This window comes from Rhinoraja longicauda, chromosome 24 (assembly GCF_053455715.1).
Source record: "Rhinoraja longicauda isolate Sanriku21f chromosome 24, sRhiLon1.1, whole genome shotgun sequence".
In the NCBI taxonomy this organism is placed as follows: domain Eukaryota; kingdom Metazoa; phylum Chordata; class Chondrichthyes; order Rajiformes; family Arhynchobatidae; genus Rhinoraja; species Rhinoraja longicauda.
Window position 1 is genome coordinate 29,831,380 of NC_135976.1, and position 23,703 is coordinate 29,855,082.

The 23,703-nt window shown below is 47.8% G+C and overlaps 1 protein-coding gene across 1 annotated transcript in view; it reads right to left on the reverse strand.

The window, feature by feature from the left end:
• The window catches only part of cntn2 (contactin 2), a 137,002-nt gene that overhangs the window by 62,307 nt on the left and 50,992 nt on the right, over positions 1–23,703 (reverse strand). The window contains exons 3-6 of the mRNA XM_078420934.1: positions 14,369–14,513; positions 9,896–10,071; positions 6,195–6,290; positions 2,768–2,977 (exon numbers count right to left, since the gene is read on the reverse strand). Coding sequence (XP_078277060.1) covers positions 2,768–2,977; positions 6,195–6,290; positions 9,896–10,071; positions 14,369–14,513 — 627 coding nt within the window. The remainder of the gene's footprint in view (positions 1–2,767; positions 2,978–6,194; positions 6,291–9,895; positions 10,072–14,368; positions 14,514–23,703) is intronic.

Below are 23,703 nucleotides of genomic sequence, written 5' to 3' on the forward strand. Positions count from 1 at the left end.
ATTAACCGACAGACCTGTACGTGTTTGGAGTGTGGGAACAGCATCCGGAGAAGACCCACGCAGGTCACGGGGAGAACGTGCAAACTCCGCACAGACAGCGCCCGTAGTCGGGATCGAACCCGGGTCTCTGGCGCTGTGAGGCCGTGACTCTACCGCTGCGCCACCGTGCCGCCCTTGATTTCATCTTATTTGTGTCATTACAAGTCAAACGCAACCTTGACCTGGGATGGCAACTAATAACATGTGAGTACATCCCAGGATTCTGTGTAAGTCTGGGCAGATTCCACAATGTGGCTTTTGTGGATTATTTTGATCTTGAAAACCCCGATCATTAGCTTAATTTTAGTACTAGTGTTAGAGATGCGGCGCGGAAACAGGCCTTTCGGCCCACCGCGCGTTCGCACCGACCAGCGATTCTCACACACCAACACTATCCTACACACACGTGGGACAACTTGCAATTTTTGCCAAAGCAAATTAACCTGTACATCTTTTGGAGTGTGGGGAGAATCCGGAGATCTCGGAGAAAACCCACGCAAGGTCATGGGGAGAACGTACAAACTCTGTACAGACAGCACCCGTAGTCAGGATCGAACCCGGGTTCTCTGGCGCTGTAAGGCAGCAACTCTACCACTGCGCCACCGTGTCGCCCTAACTAACATGCAAAGAAAAAACGCCACAGCTGTAGCCTTGGCAACAGTCAAGAGACGACAGCCAATAGGTGCAGGAGGAGGCCATTCGGCCTTTCGAGCCAGCGCCGCCATTCACTTTGATCACCGTGATTATTAGTCACTGGGCAGTGACTAATTACTCTTGTTTACATAACAGACTGTGACGGTTTTCCTATGAATAATTTCATAAGCCAGCCAACACCGATCAGCGTGGAACTCTGAACACTGACTGGGAGCTGAGGTACAGATTTTCGCGTTCTATTTCCATCCGATCCTAAACCCCACGTTCCCCAAAGCCACACAATGAAACCTCTGCTCACACATCTGAACATATCCCTCGTATATAAAGTATGCAACCATTAGTACATTAAAGACAAAATGGGTGTCGGAAGCCTCAGCAGATGGGGCAACGTATTAGCATCTGCCAAATTTTTGATGTCTGGCGTCTTTTAGAGAATTTATGTTCCATCTGTTTAATTAAGCAGCATCACTAATCCCATCAACACCGTGTGCCTGCTTCGTGGCGTTTCATTATTTTGGGCTATTTCTTTCACTGTTTTCCTCTCATGATGTTTATCCTCCATAGTTTCTCAGGATCGCCCAAATCTCTTTATTTCCCCACTGATGCTATTAACATGGCGGGTCTGTGCACGATCTTTAATTTGTGCATGTGCTCACATGTGTGTTTATAAAGGAAAAGGTACTTTCATTTACATCTTTCACAACCTCAGGATAAGTGCTTTATCAACAATAATGTGGTTTTGAATACTTACTGCAGTAATGTAGGAAATGAATCTCTCTCTCTCTTTCTCTCTCTCTCTCTCTCTCGCTCTCTCTCTCCCTCTCCCCCCCCCCTCCCCCCTCCTCTCTCTCTCTCTCTCTCTCTCTCTCTCTCTCTCTCTCTCTCTCTCTCTCTCTCTCTCTCTCTCTCTCTCTCTCGCACTCTCCTTCCTCTCTCTCTCTCCTTCCTCTCTCTCTCTCTCCATCCTCACACCCATTAGGATGGTAAGCTGAGAGAGGAAGATAATTGCAGAACCAAGGACATGCAAGGCCAAGATTTGGCCTTCATCAAGTTTGGCTTCATCTTTAAGCAACAAAGTGCTGGAGTAATTCAGCGGGTCAGGCAGCATCTCTGGAGAATATGGATAGATGATGTTTCAGGTTGGGACTGAAGAAAGGTGCTGACCCGAAACGTCACCTATCCACGTTCTCCAGAGATGCTGCCTGCCCTGATGAGTTACTCCAGCACGTTGTCTCCTTTTGTCTAAACTAGCATCTGTAGTTCCTTGTTCCTACTCTTGAACTTTGGGTTTTCAGTTTGAAGTCTAACACTCTTGAGATGAAGGTGGAAACCATCCAGCCCCTCAATCCTATCCCACCACTCAATTTGACCGCATGTAATTCTCCATCTTCCTCCCCACACAAGTATCCATTTCACTCTTTGGAACTCAACATGTTTTAAACTTGGACTTTCCCGCAGATCAAGACCAAGAGGCAACCACTGGAACTTTAGTTTAGTTTAGTTCAGACATACAGCGTGGAAACAGGCCCTTCGGCCCACCGAGTCCGTGCCGACCAGCGATCCCCATGCACTAGCACCATCCTACACGCTAGGGATAATTTACAATCTTTACTGAAGCCAATTGTCCTACAAACCTGTACGTCTTTAGAGTGTGGGAAGAAACTGGAGCACCCGGAGGTTCATAGGTTCATAAATTGTAGGAGGAAAATTAAGCCATTCGGCCCATCAAGTCTATTCCACCGTACAATCATGGCTGATCTATCTCTCCCTCTCAACCCCATTCTCCTGCCTTCTCCCCATTACCCCAGACACCCGCACGAATGAAGAACCTGTTCATCTCTGCCTTAAAAATATCCATCGACTTGGCCTCTACAGCCACCTGTGGCGATGAATTCCACAGATTCACCACCCTCTGACTAAGGAAATTCCTCCTCAACTACTTCCTACTGGGAGTCCGTGCAGACAAGCCGCCGTAGTCAGGATCGAACCCGGGTGGGTGGCGCTGGGAGGCAGCAACTATACCGCTGCGCCCCTCCTGTACGGAACCAACGTAACGGAGTTGACAGGTACTGACCTGCAGGCTGGACGATCAGTGGGATGGACTTGCTGAAGACGCTGGTGGTAGCGTAGTCGATGCGGCTGGTGAGGTAACAGGAATGGGTTCCCGTGTCCGAAGTCTTGGCCTTGGCAATGTAGAGGTTCCCTGTCACTTGTGAGATGAAGTGGCGGCCATCAGGTGTGATGAAGTTTGGGATTTCATCGACAAACCAACGATAGGTTGGAACTGCAGCGCAAAGCAACACGAGAAGATAAATTAATCATCTGTCCGCCCGCAATTCAGGCAAATTATAAGGAGGTTTCGTTTCAGTCTAGCGTCGCCAGCCATCATTTATACTTCCCAACCTTTTTCCTCCCGTTTACAATAGACAATAGGTGCAGGAGTAGGCCATTCGGCCCTTCGAGCCCGCACCGCCATTCACCGCGATCATGGCTGATCATCCCCAATCAGTACCACGTTCCTGCCCTCTCCCCATACCCCCTGACTCCGCTATCATTAAGAGCTCTACCTAGCTCTCTCTTGAAAGCCATCCAGAGAATTGGCCTCCACTGCCTTCTGAGGCAGAGAATTCCCCTGGTAACTTTTCGAAAGTAAATTTACCCCCACTCTGTTTTGTTCAGTAATTTGTGTTTACACTTCCACCATAACAAAGCTACTGACAAAGGGGAAATCTTAAAATACTGTTTTTAACATTGTTATGTTAAGTTCAAATAACAAGAATGATAGGCAACATTTTTCCCCCCAGGGGGTAAATTTACCCCAGGTTGGGAACTCTTGATTAATAGCAAGATTCCAAAGGTATAAAAGACATTAGGTTTATCATATCATCATATCATATATATACAGCGCGGAAACAGGCCTTTTCGGCCCACCAAGTCCGCGCCGCACAGCGATCCCCGTACATTAACACTATCCTACACCCACTAGGGACAATTTTTTTTTTTTAACATTTACCCAGCCAATTAACCTACAAACCTGTACGTCTTTGGAGTGTGGGAGGAAACCGAAGATCTTGGAGAAAACCCACGCAGGTCACGGGGAGAACGTACAAACTCCTTACAGTGCAGCACCCGTAGTCAGGATCGAACCTGAGTCTCCGGCGCTGCATTCGCTGTAAAGCAGCAACTCTACCGCTGCGCTACCGTACCGTTTAGAGATACAGTGCGGAAAACAGGCCCTTCGGCTCACCGAGTCCGCACCGACCAGTGGTCCCCGCATGTTAACTCTACCCTACACACATTAGGAACAATTTTACATTTACACCAAGCCAATCAACCTACAAACCTGCACGTCTTTGGAGGGTGGGAGGAAACCGAAGATCTCGGAGAAAACCCACGCAGGTCACGGGGAGAACGTACAAACTCTGTACAAACGTACAGACAGCACCCATAGTCGGGATCGAACCCGGGTCTCTGGCGTTGTCAGGCAGCAACTCTACCGCTGCGCCACCTTGTTTCAGATTTACCCCTATCATGGCTTACGCACAACTGCATTGAATAACTGGTTTTAATTTTTGATGCTGAAATCTGAAATATTCAGCTCAGCAGAGGGTGCTGGGAAGAGATATCAGAGGCTGGCAGCGATCAGAGTGTAAGAGTCACAACAATGGAGACAGATAGAATAGCAGGATCTGAGTTGCAACACAGAGAAAGCTGGAGGATGACCCGATGTCTTTTAAAATATTGAAGGGTTTTGATAGATTAGATGTGCAGAAAGTGTTTACTCTTGTGGGGCTAGTCAAAACTGCGAGCGATAAATCTCACATAGTTGCTGCAAATCCTACAGAGAATTCGGAGGAATTCTTCCTGATCCTGGGCCTAGTTAGAATGTGGAACGTGCCATCACGTGGACCAGTGAAGATCAATAGCAGAGACCCACTCGAGCTGGTGTGTGTGTGTGTGTGTGTGTGTGTGGGAGGAAAGAACGAAAAGTAATGCTGATAAGGTGAGATGAACAACCGTAGCAAGGCCCAGCAAAGCTTCGGCGAATTCAGATTGAGATTAATATCTTTCTGGCTGTGCTTTGGTGAAGGAATCCTGTCCGCCAACACAGTGTGGCCTAAATATGACTGAAGGGGCACCAATGTATAGTTTAGCTCAGTTTAGTTTAGAGATACAGATGCGTGGAAACGGGCCCTTCGGCCTACCGAGTCCGCGCCGACCAGCGATCCCCGCACACTAACACTGCCCTATAAACACTAGGGATAATATTTACACGTTACACCAATTTATTCCCATGCAGGTCACGGGGAGAACGTACAAACTCCACAGAGCCAAGCACCCGTAGTTAGGATCGAACCCGGGTCTCTGGCGCTGTAAGGCAGCAGCTCTATGGCTATGGCCCTTTAGACTTTAGATTTTAGAGATACAGAGAGGAAACAGGCCCTTCGGAAACAGGGACGATTTACAGTTTAAGCCAATGGACCTACAATCCTGAGGGCGGATACTATGGGCTGGAGTGACTCAGTGGGTCAGGCAGCATCTCTGGAGATGTCAACTACAGAGATGCTGCCTGACCCGCTGAATTACTCCAGCCTTTTGTGTCTGTCTTTGGTTTAAACCATTATCTGCAGTTCCTCCCTACACTACCTAAAAAACCCGCACGTCTTTGGAGTGTGGGAGGAAACTGGAGCACCCGGGGAAATACCCACGCGGTCACGGGGAGAATGTATAAACTCCGTACGGACAGCACTCTCTGGATCAAGCCCCGGGTCTCTTGCGCTGCAAGGCAGCAACTCTACCGCTGCACCACCGTGCCACCTGTCTATTTGAGAGTGCAGCTTGAGAGAGACCAACCAAAGCAAGGAATATCATGGCCTTGACTGGCCAATAGACAATAGACAATAGGTGCAGGAGTAGGCCATTCGGCCCTTCGAGCCAGCACCGCCATTCAATGTGATCATGGCTGATCATTCTCAATCAGGACCCCGTTCCTGCCTTCTCCCCATACCCCCTGACTCCGCTATCCTTAAGAGCTCTATCTAGCTCTCTCTTGAATGCATTCAGAGAATTGGCCTCCACTGCCTTCTGAGGCAGAGAATTCCACAGATCCACAACTCTCTGACTGAAAAAGTTTTTCCTCATCTCCGTTCTAAATGGCCTAGCCCTTATTCTTAAACTGTGGCCCCTGGTTCTGGACTCCCCCAACATTGGGAACATGTTTCCTGCCTCTAACGTGTCCAACCCCTTAATAATCTTATACTTCTCAATAAGATCCCTTCTAAATTCCAGTGTATACAAGCCCAGTCGCTCCAGTCTTTCAAAGTACGACAGTCCCGCCATTCCGGGAATTAACCTAGTGAACCTACGCTGCACGCCCTCAATAGCAAGAATTTCCTTCCTCAAATTTGGAGACCAAAACTGCACACAGTACTCCAGGTGCAGTCTCCAGTTATACATGTGAAGCATTGGATGGAAAGGAGTTTACTTTGTGCAGTGATTACCTGGATAATGCGGAGGTGGGTTACAAGGCAGAATCACCCCGGTTCCCTCCATTATCTTTACTGCAACCCGATCCTCTGTTGAAAACTGTGAAAGATCTGTCAACAACAAGAGAGTGTCAGTTTAAACATGGGTCGCTGAGAAGTTTCAATGATGCTGTTCACCTATGATCATATCTTGGAATTATCATGAAGTCTATCAGACGCTTCAGGGTCAAGGATGACTCAGACACAAATCCGAAGAAGGGTCTTGAGCTGAAACGTCGCCTATCCGTGTTCTCCACAGATGCTGCCTGACCCGCTGAGTTACTCCAGCACTTTGTGTCCCTTTGCTTCTCCTCCATTTTCTTTGGTTCCATGGTGACTGAAGAGATCCATTTGCAAGGTAGACACAGAACGCTGGAGTAACTCAGCGGGACAGGCAGCATCCCTGGAGAGCGGGAATGGGTGACGTTTCGGCTCGAGACCCTTCTTCAGACTCGACCCGAAACGTCACCCATTCCTTCTCTTCAGAGATGCTGCCTGTCCCGCCGAGTTACTCCAGTATTTTGTGTCTATCTTCGATTTGAACCAGCATCTGCAGTTCTTTCCCACACACGTAGTTGTGACTGATATGTGTTGGGTCTTTGTTGCTCTCTCCTCTATGTTGTTTAACAGAAAGGTTGTTGGGTGCAATACTAATTCCAGGACAGAACTTTTTCTGCAGAGGGGTCTCGACCCAAAACGTCGCCCATTCCTTCTCTCCAGAGATGCTGCCTGTCCCGCTGAGTTACTCCAGCATTTTGTATCTACCTTTGTCACTAAAGTGTAGCTTTAGACACAAGGAACTGCAGATGCTGGAATCTTGACTACAACTCATTCAAAAACGTAGCAATCTTAAAGAAGAAAGACACAAAGTGCTGGAGTAACTCAGCGGGTCAGGCGGCATCCGTGGAGAAAATGGACCTAATTGAATCAGACTGACAACTTTTAAAATTAGTGTTCCTTGTGGATGTTTACATTGTTGAGGCGAGTTCCATTAGTAGAAACGAGGAACTGCAGATGCTGGTTTCCAAAAAAAAAAAGACACAAAGTGCTGGAGTGACTCAGCGGGTCAGGCAGCATCTCAGGAGAAGATGGAATAGGTGATGTTTCGGGTCGGGACCCTTCTTCAGACTGGTCAAAATGTTGGGGGTCTTCAGAAGGGTCCCTACCTGAAATGTCAACTGTGTCTTTTTTTTTTAAACAGTAAACCAGCATCTGGGGTTCCTTGATTCTACGATCGTAAAGAAGGATTAATTAACACAATGATGGTAAATGGTTTGGCGATGGTGGTGTGGGTGGGGATTGTAACTGGTGGTGAAGGGGACGGGCAAGGCTGGCGTTGGAGAGAAGGGAGACAGATAGTTGCTGGTCAAGCTCTCTCATCGTGACAGGAAGACGAGCTGCCAGGTTTACAGATTGAGATCAAAGTCACTTCCTTCTCAACCTGTCGTGCCGGATGACGCGAAGCCAAATTTTTCGCAGTGCCCTTTCGCAAGTCCTGCAGGAGATTTCCCACTTGCCAAAAATTGGTGCAGTAGCATGTTGCTAAAACTCTCGTTTGTTTGTTTGTTTGTTTGTTCCTGAACTACAGCCAAAACGGTACACGATAGCACGACAATTCTGGCCCACCTTACTCACCATTGTCCCTTTGGTGCCAATGGAAGAAGTTTCATTGAAATTGGTGTTATATTTTTAAAGTTATTCACATTTTAAAGTTTTAATCTATCTCCTAGGGAGGGATGGGGGAGGGAGGGAGGATAAGGGGGGGGATTAGGGGGATGGAGTGGGGGGGAGGAGAAGGGGGAGAGGGAAAGGGGGAAGGGGGGAGGGGGAGGGGGAAGGGAGGGTGTGAGTGGGGAGGGGGGAGGGGAGGGGGGGAGGAGAGGGTGCTGCACCAATGCAGGAGAGGATTGGGCCCAACAGGTGTACTTGGTCTAGTTATACTTATATCTGTGCTCAAACTATCAAGAGAATAGAAGCCATTTTATGGAAGAGCAGCCATTTTGTCTGCAGGCAGTAGGTTAGAGTAGAGTTAGTGGAGTTGAAGTGGAAATGTAAATAGATGGCTTATGGCAGAGATTGCTCCAAAGACGTACAGGTATGTAGGTTAATTGGCTGGGTAAATGTTTAAAAAAAATTGTCCCTAGTGGGTGTAGGATAGTGTTAATGTATGGGGATCGCTGGGCGGCACGGACTTGGAGGGCCGAAAAGGCCTGTTTCCGGCTGTATATATATGATATGATATGAATTGGCCCAAGAATGCTTCACCTCCTATGATATTAATGGCTAACAGCAAGAAGAATTTCAATTTATTGGAATAGTCAGGGTTTAAGGCAACCAGGACTTGGACGAGAGTTGGCTATTTTTTATTGACCAATATTCTGAGTGTGAATTGTGACCTTTGAACCCATGGGATTCACTTTATGGTGGAGGGTATTATTTCCTAGCTGACCAGATGGACAGTTGAAGGTGGACACAAAATGCTGGAGTAACTCAGCGGGTCGGGCAGCATCTCTGGAGAGAAGGAATGGGTGACGTTTCGTGTCGAGACCCTTCTTCTGACTGATGTCAGGGGGGCGGGACAAAGCAAGGACATAGGTGGAGACAGGAAGACAGTGGGAGAACTGGGAAGGAGGAGGGGAAGAGAGGGACAGAGGAACTATCTAAAGTTGGAGAAGTCGATGTTCATACCACAGGGCTGCAAGCTGTCCAGGCGAAATATGAGGTGCTGTTCCTCCAATTTCCGGTGGGCTTCACTATGGCACTGGAGGAGGCCCATGACAGAAAGGTCAGACTGGGAATGGGAGGGGGAGTTGAAGTTGGAGGAACAGCACCTCATATTTCGCCTGGGCAGCTTGCAGCCCAGTGGTATGAACATCGACTTCTCCAACTTTAGGTAGTTCCTCTGTCCCTCTCTTCCCCTCCTCCTTCCCAGATCTGCCTCTATCTTCTGGGTGACGTTTCGGGTCGAGACCCTTCTGAAGTCAAGTCAAGTCGACTTTATTTGTCACATACATTTGTCACAAGGTGTGCAGTGAAATGAAAGTGGCAATGCCTGCGGATTGTGCTAAAACTACAAAACAAAAGACACAACACAAAAAAAAATGAATACAGTAAATGAGTCCCTGGTGATATGAGAGTTAACAGTCCTGATGGCCTGTGGGAAAAAACTCTGTCTCATCCTCTCTGTTTTCGCAGCGTGATACAGTGTGGAAACAGGCCCTTCAGCCCAACTTGCCCACAACGGCCAACATGTCCCAGCTACACTAGGCCCACCTGCCCGCGTTTGGCCCATATCCCTCCAAACCTGTCCGATCCATGCACCTGTCTAACTGTTTCTTAAATGTTGTGATAGTCCCAGCCTCAACTACCTCCTCTGGAAGCTCGTTTCCCATACACCAACCACCCTTTGTGTGAAAAAGTTACCCCTCAGATTCCTTTTAGTGGCTAACAGCAAGTTAGCCCTCAGACCCCAAAAGTTACCCCTCAGACCCCTCCAGATCTTTTCCCCTTCATCTTAAACCCATATCCTCTGGTCCTCGATTCACCCACTCTGTGCATCTACCCGATCTATTCCTCTCATGATTTTATTCACTTTATCGGTTTAAAGTTGGGGAACTGTATCTAGGTCAGAGATGGATGAATCCACGGCCGTAAGTGGCAATTACTGGAAGACCTACAACCAAAGCGCAAGAAGCCCTCTTTGCTGATGATGGTCCCGACTTTGTTTGTAGCCAGACATTGATAAGATCCGGGATCTTTGGACCGCGTTGGGCTACTGATGACTAGGTTGCCTCCAACCAAGCTGTAACGGTTGTCTCCTTCAACGTTGACGTCCGTCCCATTCACCTTCCACCTGCGGAGAGGAATAAGACCGGAGAAACTGAACACCAGGCCGCTAACTCCTAAATTAGACACAAAATGCTGGAGTAACTCAGCGGGATGTGCGTGCAGCGAGGGAAGGAATGGGTGATGTTTTGGGGTCGAGACACCCTTCTTCAGACTGAGAGTCAGGGGAGAGGGAGTCTGGAGGGTAAGTTGTGAAAACGACAGATCAAAGCAGACGCTGATGAGGAAATGTACGGGATGAGGTGTTCCACACTAGGGTGTCAGAGATGTCCTCACTCTTCAGGGAACGGGGCTTCCCCTCTTCCATTATAGATGAGGCTCTCACTAGGGTCTCTTCTACATCCCGCAGCTCCGCTCTTGCTCCCCCTCCCCCCACTCGCAACAAGGACAGAATCCCCCTCGTTCTCACCTTCCACCCCACCAGCCAGCGGATCCAACAAATCATCCGCCAACATTTCCGTCACCTACAACGGGACCCCACCACTGGCCACATCTTCCCATCCCCTCTCCTCTCAGCGTTCCGCAGAGACCGTTCCCTCCGTAACTCCCTGGTCCACTCGTCCCTTCCTACCCAAACCACCCCATCCCCGGGCACTTTCCCCTGCAACCGCAGGAGATGCAACACCTGTCCCTTTACCTCCCCCCTCAACTCCATCCAAGGACCCAAACAGTCTTTCCAGGTGAGACAGAGGTTCACCTGCACCTCCTCCAACCTCATTTATTGTATCCGCTGCTCTAGATGTCAACTTCTTTACATCGGCGAAACCAAATGCAGGCTCGGCGATCGTTTCGCTCAACACCTTCGCTCAGTCCGCCTTAACCAACCTGATCTCCCGGTGGCTGAGCACTTCAACTCCCCCTCCCACTCCCAGTCTGACCTTTCTGTCATGGGCCTCCTCCAGTGCAATAGTGAGGCCCACTGGAAATCGGAGGAACGGCACCTCATATTTCGCTTGGGCGGCTTGCAGCCCAGCGGTATGAACATTGACTTCTCCAACTTTAGATAGTTCCTCTGTCCCTCTCTTCCCCTCCCCCTTCCCAGTTCTCCCACTGTCTTCCTGTCTCCACCTATATCCTTCCTTTGTCCCACCCCCCTGACATCAGTCTGAAGAAGGGTCTCGACCCGAAACGTCACCCATTCTTTCTCTCCTGAGATGCTGCCTGACCTGCTGAGTTACTCCAGCATGTTGTGAATAAATACCTTCGATTTGTACCAGCATCTGCAGTTATTTTCTTACACAGGAAATGTACAAGGGGTCATTGTAAGCTGAGGGGAAGGTGACAATCACTCAGTGGGTGCTGGGCATTTGGAATGAGCTGCTAGAGGACGTAGATGAGGCAAGTATTATTACAGCATTTAAAAGACATTTCATATATATATATTAGGAATATCAAGAGTTTCAACAAACCAGAGACATAGACTTGCGCAGAGTGGAAACAGGCCCTTCGGCCCAACTCATCCATGCCATCCAAGGTGCCTCATCTAAGCTAGTATATAAGAAAATAACTGCAGATGCTGGTACAAATCAAAGGTATTTAGTCACAAAATGCTGGAGTAACTCAGCAGGTCAGGCAGCATCTCAGGAGAGAAGGAATGGGCGACGTTTCAGGTCAAGACCCTTCTGAAGAAGGGTCCAGCATACTCCAGCATTTTGTGAATAAATAAGCTAGTATATATATATATATATATGTGTGTGTGTGTGTGTGTGTGTGTGTGTGTGTGTGTGTGTGTGTGTGTGTGTGTGTGTGTGTGTGTGTCTGTGTGTGTGTTTATTGGCTGACATGGTGGCGCAGAGGTGGAGTTGCAGCCTCACAGCACCAGGGACCTGGGTTTGATCCCCACCACGGGTGCTGTCTGTGCAGGGTTTGTACGTTCTCCCTGTGACTGCGTGGGTTTTCTCCAGGTGCTCCGGTTTCCTCCCACATTCCAAAGACACACAGGTTTGTTGGTTAATTGGCTTCGGTAAAGATTCCAAATTGTCCCTAATGGGCAGGATAGCGTTATTGCGCTGGGATCGCTGGTCAGCGCGGACTCGCTGGGCTGTTTCCGCGGTGTACTAAACTAAACGTGTAAGACCAATTGATCCAGGGATTGCTCCCAGATTCCTTCCAAGTCCCAAGATGGTGTTAGGGAAGTCGTGTGATAATGACGTGCTGTATCACTAGGTTAATTCCCGGAATGGCGGGACTGTCATATGTTGAAAGACTGGAGCGACTAGGCTTGTATACACTGGAATTTAGAAGGATGAGAGGAGATCTTATCGAAACGTATAAAATTATAAAAGGACTGGACAAGCTAGATGCAGGAAAAATGTTCCCAATGTTGGGGGAGTCCAGAACCAGGGGCCAGCCACACAGTCTAAAAATAAAGGGGAAACTATTTAAAACTGAGGTGATAAAAAACTTTTTCACCCAGAGAGTTGTGAATTTGTGGAATTCTCTGCCACAGAAGGTAGTGGAGGCCAATTCACTGGATGAATTTAAAAGAAAGTTAGATAGAGCTCTTAAGGATATGGGGATATGGGGAGAAGGCAGGAACGGGGTACTGATTGAGATTGATCAGCCATTGAATGGCGGTGCTGGCTCGAAGGGCCGAATGGCCTCCTCCTGCACCTATTGTCTATTGTCTATCTTAGAAACACCACAAGATATCTTACATTAATTTGCAGTGAAGCCACTGCTGGTTCGTCACCCATGGAACGGGTTGATTGCCACCAATCCTGGATAGAGCGGATGTGGAGAGGAAGTTTGCATTAGTGGGAGAGTCTAGGACCAGAGGCCACAGCCTCACAATTAAAGGACATTCCTTTGGGAATGAGATGAGGAGGAATTTACTTGGTCAGAAGGTGGTGAATCTGTGGAATTCATTGCCACAGAAGGCTGTGGAGCTCATCAATGGATACTTTTTTTAAGACAGTGATAGATTAATTCTCGTGTCGGAAGGAATTGCAGATGCTGGTTTAAACCGAGGATAGACCCAAAATGCTGGAGTAACTCAGCGGGTCAGGCAGCATCTCTGGAGAGAAGGAACGGGTGACGTTTTGGGTCAACACCCTTCTTCAGACTGCTGTCAGGGGAGAGGAGGATACATAGATAGGGAAGTGTGAGGTGTGAAAATAGGACAAAGTGAATGGAGATCAAGGAAAATATAGAATAGATCATTGTTAGCTTTTTAAAAATCTCTGTTCAAAGCAAACAGAGATAAAATGTAGTCGGAGGCCGTAAGAACGGTCAAAGAAGTGGGAAGGGGGAGGGGATCGAGAGAATGGGAAAGCAAGGGTTACTTGATAAGTCAATGTTCATACCGCTGGGGTGTAAGCTGCCTGAATGAAATATGAGGTGCTGTTCCTCCAATTTGCGCTGGGCCTCACTCTGACAACGGAGGAGGCCCAGGACAGAAAGGTCAGTGTGGGAATGGGAGGGCGAGTTAAAGTGTTTTGCAATCACGAGATCGGGTAGGTTAAGGCGGACTGAGTGGAGGTGTTCAACGAATAACTTCTTGATTCGTACATGTTTCAGTTTCAGTTTCAGTTTAGTTTATTGTCACGTGTACTGAGGTACGGTGAAAAGCTTTTGTTGCGTGCTAACCAGTCAGCATAAAGACAATCCATGATTGCAATGGAGCCATCGACAGTGTGCTGTGGGAGTAGAGATTTAAGAGCGTGGAACGATTGTAATATGTGATTGTAGATCTGCTTCTGAGGCTAGCATGCAACTGGTCGCCTGGGTTGGGCGCCATCTTGGAAGCAAGTGTCAGGGGTTATAGGGAGGAGGCAGGAGAATGGGGTTAGGCGGGAAAGATAGATCAGCCCTGATTGAATGGTGGAGTAGACTTGATGGGCCGAATGGACTCATTCTGCTCCTGTCACTTATAAACATGTGAACAATATCGTGAATCCTTGGACGACTCCCACTGTTTCTGACTGCCAATTGAAATATTTTATTTTGAAGTGAGCCCACTTTCCAATCTTCTTTGTTTAGAGATACAGCGCAGAAACAGGCCCTTCGGCCCACCGGGTCCGTGCCGACCAACACTAACACTATCCTACACCCACCAGGGACAATTTTTACATTCACCAAGCCAATTAACCCACAAACCTACACGTCGTCGGAGTGTGGGAGGAAACCGAAGACCTCGGAGAAAACCCACGCGGGTCACGGGGAGAACGTACAAACTCCGCGCAGACGGCGCCCGTGGGCGGGATCGAACCCGGGTGTCCGGCGCTGCATTCGCTGTGAGGCAGCGACTCTACCGCTGCGCCACCGTGACCGCCGGCACCTCCCGTTTATCTTGGCCGCCATACCTGTACGTGGTGGGCGGACTGGCACGCACTTGGCAGTTCAACGTCACTCTCCCTTCCGCCGATCCTTCGGGATACAAGGTGTAGGTCGGCTCCTCTTTGAACACTGGCCCAAAGTTCTCTTTGGCGCCATGGGTGCCAGCCCAGTCTGCAACAGACAAACACGTCGCGTCAATTCCCCACGTTCACACCCGTTTATTGTCCCTGTCCGCCGCTGACTGATGCATCGTTCATTGTCCATCCACTATTGTCCTTGACTTCACCAATTGACTTGTATTGACTTACAAATTCGAAGGAGAAAATGGAGTTGGGAAAACCCTGGGAAAACCTGCCTCAAACATCACCCGGCAAGCCCTGAAACTTAGAAGGATGAGAGGAGGGCGTGCAGCGTAGGTTTACTAGGTTAATTCCCGGAATGGCGGGACATTCATATGTTGAAAGACTGGAGCGACTAAGCTTGTATACACTGGAATTTAGAAGGATGAGAGGAGATCTTATCGAAACGTATAAGATTATTAAGGGGTTGAACACGTTAGAGGCAGGAAACATGTTCCCAATGTTGGGGGAGTCCAGAACAAGGGACCACAGTTTAAGAATAAGGGGTAGCCCATTTAGAACTGAGATGAGGAAAACCTTTTTCAGTCAGAGAGTTGTGAATCTGTGAAATTCTCTGCCTCAGAAGGCAGTGGAGGCCAATTCTCTGAATGCATTCAAGAGAGAGCTGGATAGAGCTCTTAAGGATAGCGGAGTCAGGGGGTACGGGGAGAAGGCAGGAACGGGGTACTGATTGAGAATGATCAGCCATGATCACATTGAATGGCGGTGCTGGCTTGAAGGGCCGAATGGCCTCCTCCATGTTGTGTCTTTCCTTGGTTCAGTTCAGTTTCGTTTACCAAGGTCACGTGTACCGAGGTACAATGAAAAGCTTTTTTGTTGCGTGCTAACCAGGCAGCAGAGTGATCCATTTACAGCGAAGAGAAACATGATATGGGAAATGTTGCTGTAGGAATGGAGACTTAAGAATGTGGAGCGATTGTAATATGAGTTTGTAGATCTGCCTCTGTGGTTAGCACGCAAACAGTTGCCTGGGTTGGGCGCCATCTTAGACCAGCATCAACAGTTCCTTGTTTCTACAGTTTTTACATTATAGTCCAAATCAGGTAAGGACGCAGGGCTGGGAAGAAAGGAAGGAGAAGAGTGAAGATAGAAAGCTGGAGTCAGATTTGAAGATCAGTCTGAAGAAGGGTCTCGACCCGAAACGTCACCCGTCCCTCCTCTCCTGAGATGCTGCCTGTCCCGCTGAGTTGCTCCAGCATCTTGTGGTGCCTTAGAAAGCTGAAAGTTTTTTTCTGAAATCTGAAAAAGGGGACCCTGACCCGAAACGTCACCTATCCGTGTTCTCCAGAGATGCTGACTGTCCCGCTGAGTTACTCCAGCATTTTGTGTCTACCTTCAGTATCTGCAGTTCCTCGTTTCTCCTTATAAAATTGAGTCGGGTAATTTACTCGTAGGGTTAAACCTTGCAGGGCCTTTGTGAAAGAGAAGGCTGAATGGGACCGTGTGTCGGAAGGAACTGCAGATGCTGGTTATCACCGAAGATAGACACAAAATGCTGGAGTAACTCAGCAGGTCATGGATGAAGGGATTAAAAGTAACATTAGCAAATTTGCAGATGATACAAAGCTGGGTGGTAGTGTGAACTGTGAGGAAGATGCTATGAGGTTGCAGGGTGACTTGGACAGGTTGTGTGAGTGGGCGGATGCATGGCAGATGCAGTTTAATGTGGATAAGTGTGAGGTTATCCACTTTGGTGGTAAGAATTGGAAGGCAGAGTATTATCTGAATGGTGTCAAGTTAGGAACAGGGGACGTACAACGAGATCTGGGTGTCCTAGTGCATCAGTCACTGAAAGGAAGCATGCAGGTACAGCAGGCAGTGAAGAAAGCTAATGGAATGTTGGCCTTCATAACAAGAGGAGTTGAGTATAGGGGCAAAGAGGTCCTTCTGCAGTTGTACAGGGCCCTAGTGAGACCACACCTGGAATACTGTGTGCAGTTTTGGTCCGCAAATTTGAGGAAGGATATTCTTGCTATTGAGGGCGTGCAGCGTAGGTTTACTAGGTTAATTCCCGGAATGGCGGGACTTTCATATGTTGAAAGACTGGAGCGACTAAGCTTGTATACACTGGAATTTAGAAGGATGAGAGGAGATCTTATCGAAACGTATAAGATTATTAAGGGGTTGAACACGTTAGAGGCAGGAAACATGTTCCCAATGTTGGGGGAGTCCAGAACAAGGGACCACAGTTTAAGAATAAGGGGTAGCCCATTTAGAACTGAGATGAGGAAAACCTTTTTCAGTCAGAGAGTTGTGAATCTGTGAAATTCTCTGCCTCAGAAGGCAGTGGAGGCCAATTCTCTGAATGCATTCAAGAGAGAGCTGGATAGAGCTCTTAAGGATAGCGGAGTCAGGGGGTACGGGGAGAAGGCAGGAACGGGGTACTGATTGAGAATGATCAGCCATGATCACATTGAATGGCGGTGCTGGCTCAAAGGGCCGAATGGCCTCCTCCTGCACCTATTGTCTATTGTCTATTGTCAGGCAGCATCTCTGGAGAAAAGGAATAGGTGACGTTTTGGGTCGAGACCCTTCTTCTGAGTCAGGGAGGAGGAAGCCAGAGATATAGTAAGTACAGAATCAAACTGTACTTTCTGACAGGCGTACTATGCTTTATTCTGTACCTTCTCTTGCCTCTAGTTACCCTCTCCCCCTGACTCTCAGCATGAAGGGAGAACGAGAGAGGAGCGAGATAAGGGGAGTGGGAGAGGCGAGGAGAGAGAGGTGGAGGAAATAACAGAAAGGATGAAAGAAAGAAAGGGAGAGCAGGAGAGAGAGAGAGAGAGAGAGGGGGAGAGAGAGAAAGACAAAGCTTCAGGAGGAGGGTGGGAGAGGCAGCAACAGAGCAGCAACGGCAATAAAGAACAGTCTACATGTTGGAGAGATTAGCCCAGAACAGGTGCCGCACTTTGTTCCCTTTATGTTTAATGGCAACAAAGGTGGGGAATTGATTGAATCTCACTGAAGGTTCTGCCCTTGTACATTTGTTTTTTTTCCCAATTGATATTTGTCAAGTTTCCTGCTGCAATTTATCCGTCAATGAAATGGAGTAACCAGGCAGCTGTGTTTGTACTACTGGAGGGCTCCTTGCTACAGATAACCAGAGATTGGTGCACTCTAAATATTACAGGGCAATGAAGTCTGGCGATGGGAGTAATCGGTGATGCTGATCATGAAAGTATTCACGGTAAACCTGCACATTTTCTACATTGTGGAAATGCTTTTTTTCAGGTTTGGCCGAGCAATAGTCTTGCTTTCACGCTTTATTTCTTTTCGACTGTCGTAACGTTTAAGAAACATTTAGCCAGGCACATGGAGAGCACAGTATTAGAGGGATGTGGGCCAAACGCAGGCAGGTGGGACTAGTGCAGATGGGACATGTTGGTCGGTGTAGGCAAGTTGGGCCGAAGGGCCTGTTTCCACACTGTATCACTCTATGACTCTTTCTCTGCCTCAGAAGGCAGTGGAGGCCAGTTCGTTGGATGCTTTCAAGAGAGAGCTGGATAGAGCTCTTAAGGATAGCGGAGTGAGGGGGTATGGGGAGAAGGCAGGAACGGGGTACTGATTGAGAATGATCAGCCACGATCGCATTGAATGGTGGTGCTGGCTCGAAGGGCTGAATGGCCTACTCCTGCACCTATTGTCTATATCTATATCTATATCTATAGCGGAGTCAGGGGGTATGGGGAGAAGGCAGGAACGGGGTACTGATTGATAGTGATCAGCCATGATCGCATTGAATGGCGGTGCTGGCTCGAAGGGCTGAATGGCCTACTCCTGCACCTATTGTCTATATCTATATCTATATCTATAGCGGAGTCAGGGGGTATGGGGAGAAGGCAGGAACGGGGTACTGATTGAGAATGATCAGCCACGATCACATTGAATGGTGGTGCTAGCTCGAAGGGCCGAATGGCCTCCTCCTGCACCTATTGTCTATTAAGGATTGTAGAGAAACACGGGTACCTATTGATTGTTGCAATAAATGCTGGAGAGGAACAGAGGATAGTCAACGAGTTTATTTTTCAATACAAGTTGCCAATAAAAAACATATTAACCTTGGTGTTATAATCATTCTGATCCTGCCCAGGGAAATCAGCACAGGTGACTAGGAAGTTCTGACTGAAGCTACATTACTTTTCTTTCTTATAAAATTCTTTAATCCGCAGCAATTTTGTTTGCTCCACTCATCACCTCTCAACTCCTGTAACTAAATCCACCCTTCCTCCCCCATCCTGGCTCCATCTGCCCATCAAACTGTACACGATGTGTAGGAAGGAACTGCAGATGCTGGTTTTAAACAAAGTCGGAGTAACTCAGCGGGACAGGCAGCATCTCTGGAGGGAAGGAATGGGTGACGTTTCATAGAAACATAGAAAATAAGTGCAGGAGTAGGCCATTCGGCCCTTCGAGCCTGTACGCACCGCCATTCAATATGATCATGGCTGATCATCCAGCTCAGTAACCTGTACCTGCCTTCTCTCTCCATACCCCCTGATCCCTTTAGCCACAAGGGCCACATCTAACTCCCTCTTAAATATAGCCAATGAACTGGCCTCAACTACCTTCTGTGGCAGAGAATTCCACAGATTCACCACTCTCTGTGTGAAGAAATGTTTTCTCATCTCGGTCCTAAAAGACTTCCCCCTTATCCTTAAGCTGTGACCCCTGGTTCTGGACTTCCCCAATATCAGGAACAATCTTCCCGCATCTAGCCTCTCCAACCCCTTAAGAATTTTATATGTTTCTATAAGATCCCCCCTCAGTCTTCTAAATTCCAGCGAGTATAAGCCTAGTCTATCCAGTCTTTCTTCATATGAAAGTCCTAGACAGGCTCTGAAGATGGGTCTTGATCTGAAACGTCGCATATTCCCTCTCTCCAGAGATGCTGTCCTGCTGAGTTACTCCAGTTTTTGGTGTCCATAAACTGAACTTGATGTTCTCAAGCTGGAAAGGTGCAGAAAGGATTCACAAGAATGTTGCCAGGACTAGAGGGCCTGAGCTAGAGGGGGAGGTTGGGCAGGCTAGGATATTATTCCTTAGAGCGCAGGAGGACGAGGGGTGATCTTATAGAGGAGGTGTCTGGGGCGGCACGGTGGCGCAGCGGTAGAGTTGCTGCCTTACAGCGAATGCAGCGCCGGAGACTCAGGTTCGATCCTGACTATGGGCGCCGTCTGTACGGAGTTTGTACGTTCTCCCCGTGACCTGTGTGGGTTTTCTCCGAGATCTTCGGTTTCCTCCCACACTCCAAAGACGTGCAGGTATGTAGGTTAATTGACTGGGTAAATGTAAAAATTGTCCCTAGTGTGTGTAGGATAGTGTTAATGTGCGGGGATCGCTGGGCGTCGCGGACTCGGTGGGCCGAAGGGCCTGTTTCCGCGCTGTATCTCTAAATCTAAAAATCATGAGGGGAATAAATAGGGTAAATGCACAGTCTTTTACCCAGAGTAAGGGAATCAAGAACCAGAGGACATAGGTTTAAGGTTTAAGTTTTAAGATACAATTTATCTCCACGATCTCAGTCCCTGAAAGGACGGTGGTTTGTCGGTTTGTGAAAAGCACTGCATTAATCCATTTAAAACAGAAAACTCTGGTAAGACGCTACAAGTCAGGCAGCATCTGTGGAAACAGGGAAAAGATTAACGTTTCAGTCCAAAGACTCTACATCGGAACTGGAAAACATTCTCGGTTACGATGAAATGTAACCTTGACTTGAGAGGCGAACTCTGTTTCTCTTTCCACAGATGCTGACTGACATCTTGAGAATTTCTTTCAATTTCTGTCTATATTTCAGATTTTCAATTAAAGTCATTCTTTTTATCGTTCCCAACTCAGGGGATTTAGAAGCAGGTTCAAATCCCATAAGCGCTCTTCAAGAAACAATTACTGATGCAGAGATATTGAACATTGGCTTTGAATGGAATGAAAAATTAGTTGACGTGAACAAAATCATTGTTGAAAATGTCCGTGCTGACCAGGAAGCATTTAAAGGATGCCCCTGGAGTGTCATAGAGAGTCATGGAGTCATAGTGCTATATAGCACGGAAACAGGCCCTTCGGCCCAACATGAAGCGACTGGGCTTGTATACTCTGGAATTTAGAAGGATGAGAGGGGATCTTATTGAACCATATAAGATTTTTAAGGGGTTGGACAAGCTAGAGGCAGGAAACATTTTCCCGATGTTGGGGAAGTCCAGAATCAGGGGCCACAGTTTAAGAATAAGGGGTAGGCCATTTAGAACGGAGATGAGGAAAAACGTTTTCACTCAGAGAGTTGTGAAGCTGTGGAATTCTCTGCCTCAGAAGGCAGTGGAGGCCAATTCCCTGGATGCTTTCAAGAGAGAGCTAGATAGAGCACTTAATGATACCAGAGTCAAGGGATATGGGGAGAAGGCAGGAACGGGGTACTGATTGTTCATGATCAGCCATGATCACGGTGAATGGCGGTGCTGGCTGGAATGGCCTACTCCTGAATGGCCTACTCCTGCACCTATTGTCTATTGTCTCTGCCCCATCGACACTAGTCCCATCTGCCGGCGTTTGGCCCATATCCCTCTAAACCTGTCCTATCCATGTACCTGTCTAATTGTTTCTTAAACATTGCAATAGTCACTACCTTAACTACCTCCTCTGGCAGCTTGTTCCATACACCCACCACCCTTTGTGTGAAAAGGTTCAGATTCCTATTAAATCTGTCTCCCCTTCACGTTAAACCCATGTCCTCTGTTTCTCGTTTTTGGGGTGTATTAATTGAAATCCGTTCCAGGAAAAATATAATTAAATGCCAGTGGAAGTCATTTGTTCAGTAGGAAAATATTCAGAATGTTATTCAGATTGGCTCAGTTTTTGAGCCAGTGTGAATTTGCCGACAATTGAATCAGTCAAATTTTAATTTGGAGCCAAAACTGAGAAGAAGAGCAGTAACGAACAGCAAAAAGAAGGTGGCGGCACGGTGGTGTAGAGGTAGAGCCACTGCCTTACAGAGCCAGAGACCCCGGTTCGATCCTGACTACGGGCACTTGTCCGCACGGAGTTTGTACGTTCTCCCCGTGGGTTTGGCTCCAAGATCTTCAGTTTCCTCCAACGCTCCAAAGGCGTACAGGTTTGTAGGTAAATTGGCTTGGTATTAAAATGTAAAATCGTCCCTAGTGTGCGCAGGATAGCGTTGGTGTGCGGGGATCGCTGGTCGGCGCGGACTCGGTGGGCCGTAGGGCCTGTTTCCGCGCTGTGTCTCTAAACTGAACTAAACGGAAACTAAATGGACGAAAACAACCTTAGGGAGAGGTGAATAATGGGGACTTCAGGAAGAGCAATGCTTTCAAAGACGTCCAGCGACGAGTCTGTGAAGAAGTGCACCTTCGGCGCCAATGTGTTTCGTCAAGCTGGAGTAGGACAACAGACACTGAATAATAACGTCACATACATCTTTACTCAGAGCGAGAAGGAGAGATGAGAGCACATTTAGGGACTACAGTGCAGTGGAGAGAGGATACTATTGGAGGTGCAGATGAGATGTAAATCCAAAAGGTAAGTTACATCTTCATACAAACATAGAAACATAGAAAATAGGTGCAGGAGTAGGCCATTCGGCCCTTCGAGCCTGTACGCACCGCCATTCAATATGATCATGGCTGATCATCCAGCTCAGTAACCTGTACCTGCCTTCTCTCCATACCCCCCTGATCCCTTTAGCCACAAGGGCCACATCTAACTCCCTCTTAAAAATAGACAATGTACTGGCTTCAACTACCTTCTGTGGCAGAGAATTCCACAGACTCACCACTCTCTGTGTGAAGAAATGTTTTCTCATCTTGGTCCTAAAAGACTTCCCCCTTATCCTTAAGCTGTGACCCCTGGTTCTGGACTTCCCCAACATCGGGAACAATCTTCCCGCGTCTAGCCTCTCGGACAATCGGACTTTATCTTGCACTGAACGTGTTTCCCTTTATCCTGTATCTGTACGCTGTGAACGGCTCGATTGCAATGATGTGTGTTTTCCCACTGAATGGGCAGCAGGCAACTAAAAAGCTTTTCACTGCACCTCGGTACACGTGACAATAAACTAAAGTAAACAAAAATCTGGCCATCTCAGGTGAACAAAACGATCCAAGGACACTAATTGAACAAGAGAGTGATAATTCAAGTTCTTTACCTTCAGTCCGGCTAAAGCAACAACAAAAGAAAGCATCTTCACCCATCGACAACAAAATATCAATATCTCTAATTAACCATATCAGCTAATAGCATAGATTCTCAAGAGGAGGGTAATTCTTCCTGGTGCACTGTAGATTGTCTCTGGAGTGTAGGATGGAACTAGTGCGCGGGGTGATCGCTGGTCGGCACGGACTCGGTGGGCCGAAGGGTCTGTTTTCAAGCTGTAATTCTAAAGCCTGAAGTAAAATAAAGTCTTTATAGCTTGGTTTAGGTTAGAGAATTAGCGTGGAAACAAGCCCTTCGGCCCACCGAGTCCGCACTGACCAGTGATCCCCGCACATTAACACTACCCTGCATGCACTAGGGAAAATTTTACATTCATACCAAGCCAATTAAGCTACAAACCTGTTCGTCTTTGGAGTGCGGGAGGAAACCGAAGATCGCGGAGAAGACTCACGCAGGTCAGGGGGAGAAGGTACAAACTCCGTACCGACAGGCACCCGTGGTCGAGATCGAATCCGGGTCTCCGGCGCTGTGAGGCAGCAACTCTACCGCTGCGCCACCGTGAATTTGTTTTGATTTTTAAAGAATTTTCAGGAATAACAAAGGAAGTTGAGATAGTATTGATGTACACAGAGAGGTTTACATCTATAATGTTATGCTGAGAGCCAGCGTTTGCTCAGTGGATAACAGCCTGGCATCTGAGTCAGAAGATTACAGGATTAACTTCTACTCCAGAGACTCGAGCTCTTAATCTCTGTTGACGATCCAGAGGCAGCTGCATTGACAGCAGTAACAACTTTTAGACATTATAAATGAAGTGCACGGGTGAGCATGAGGGACTCCTCCGCACTATTTAAAGAAGGGCCGGAAAATCTCTCTGTTTCCGCAGCTGATACTAATGCCGCAACAAAAGTGAAGAAACCACCTGGTCTGGTCATTGTCTCAGAGAGACACGAAATGCTGGAGTAACTCAGCGGGAAAGGCAGCATCTCTGGAGAAAAGCAGTAGGTGACGATGCAGGGACGATTTACAATTTTACCAAGCCAATTAATCTACAAACCTGT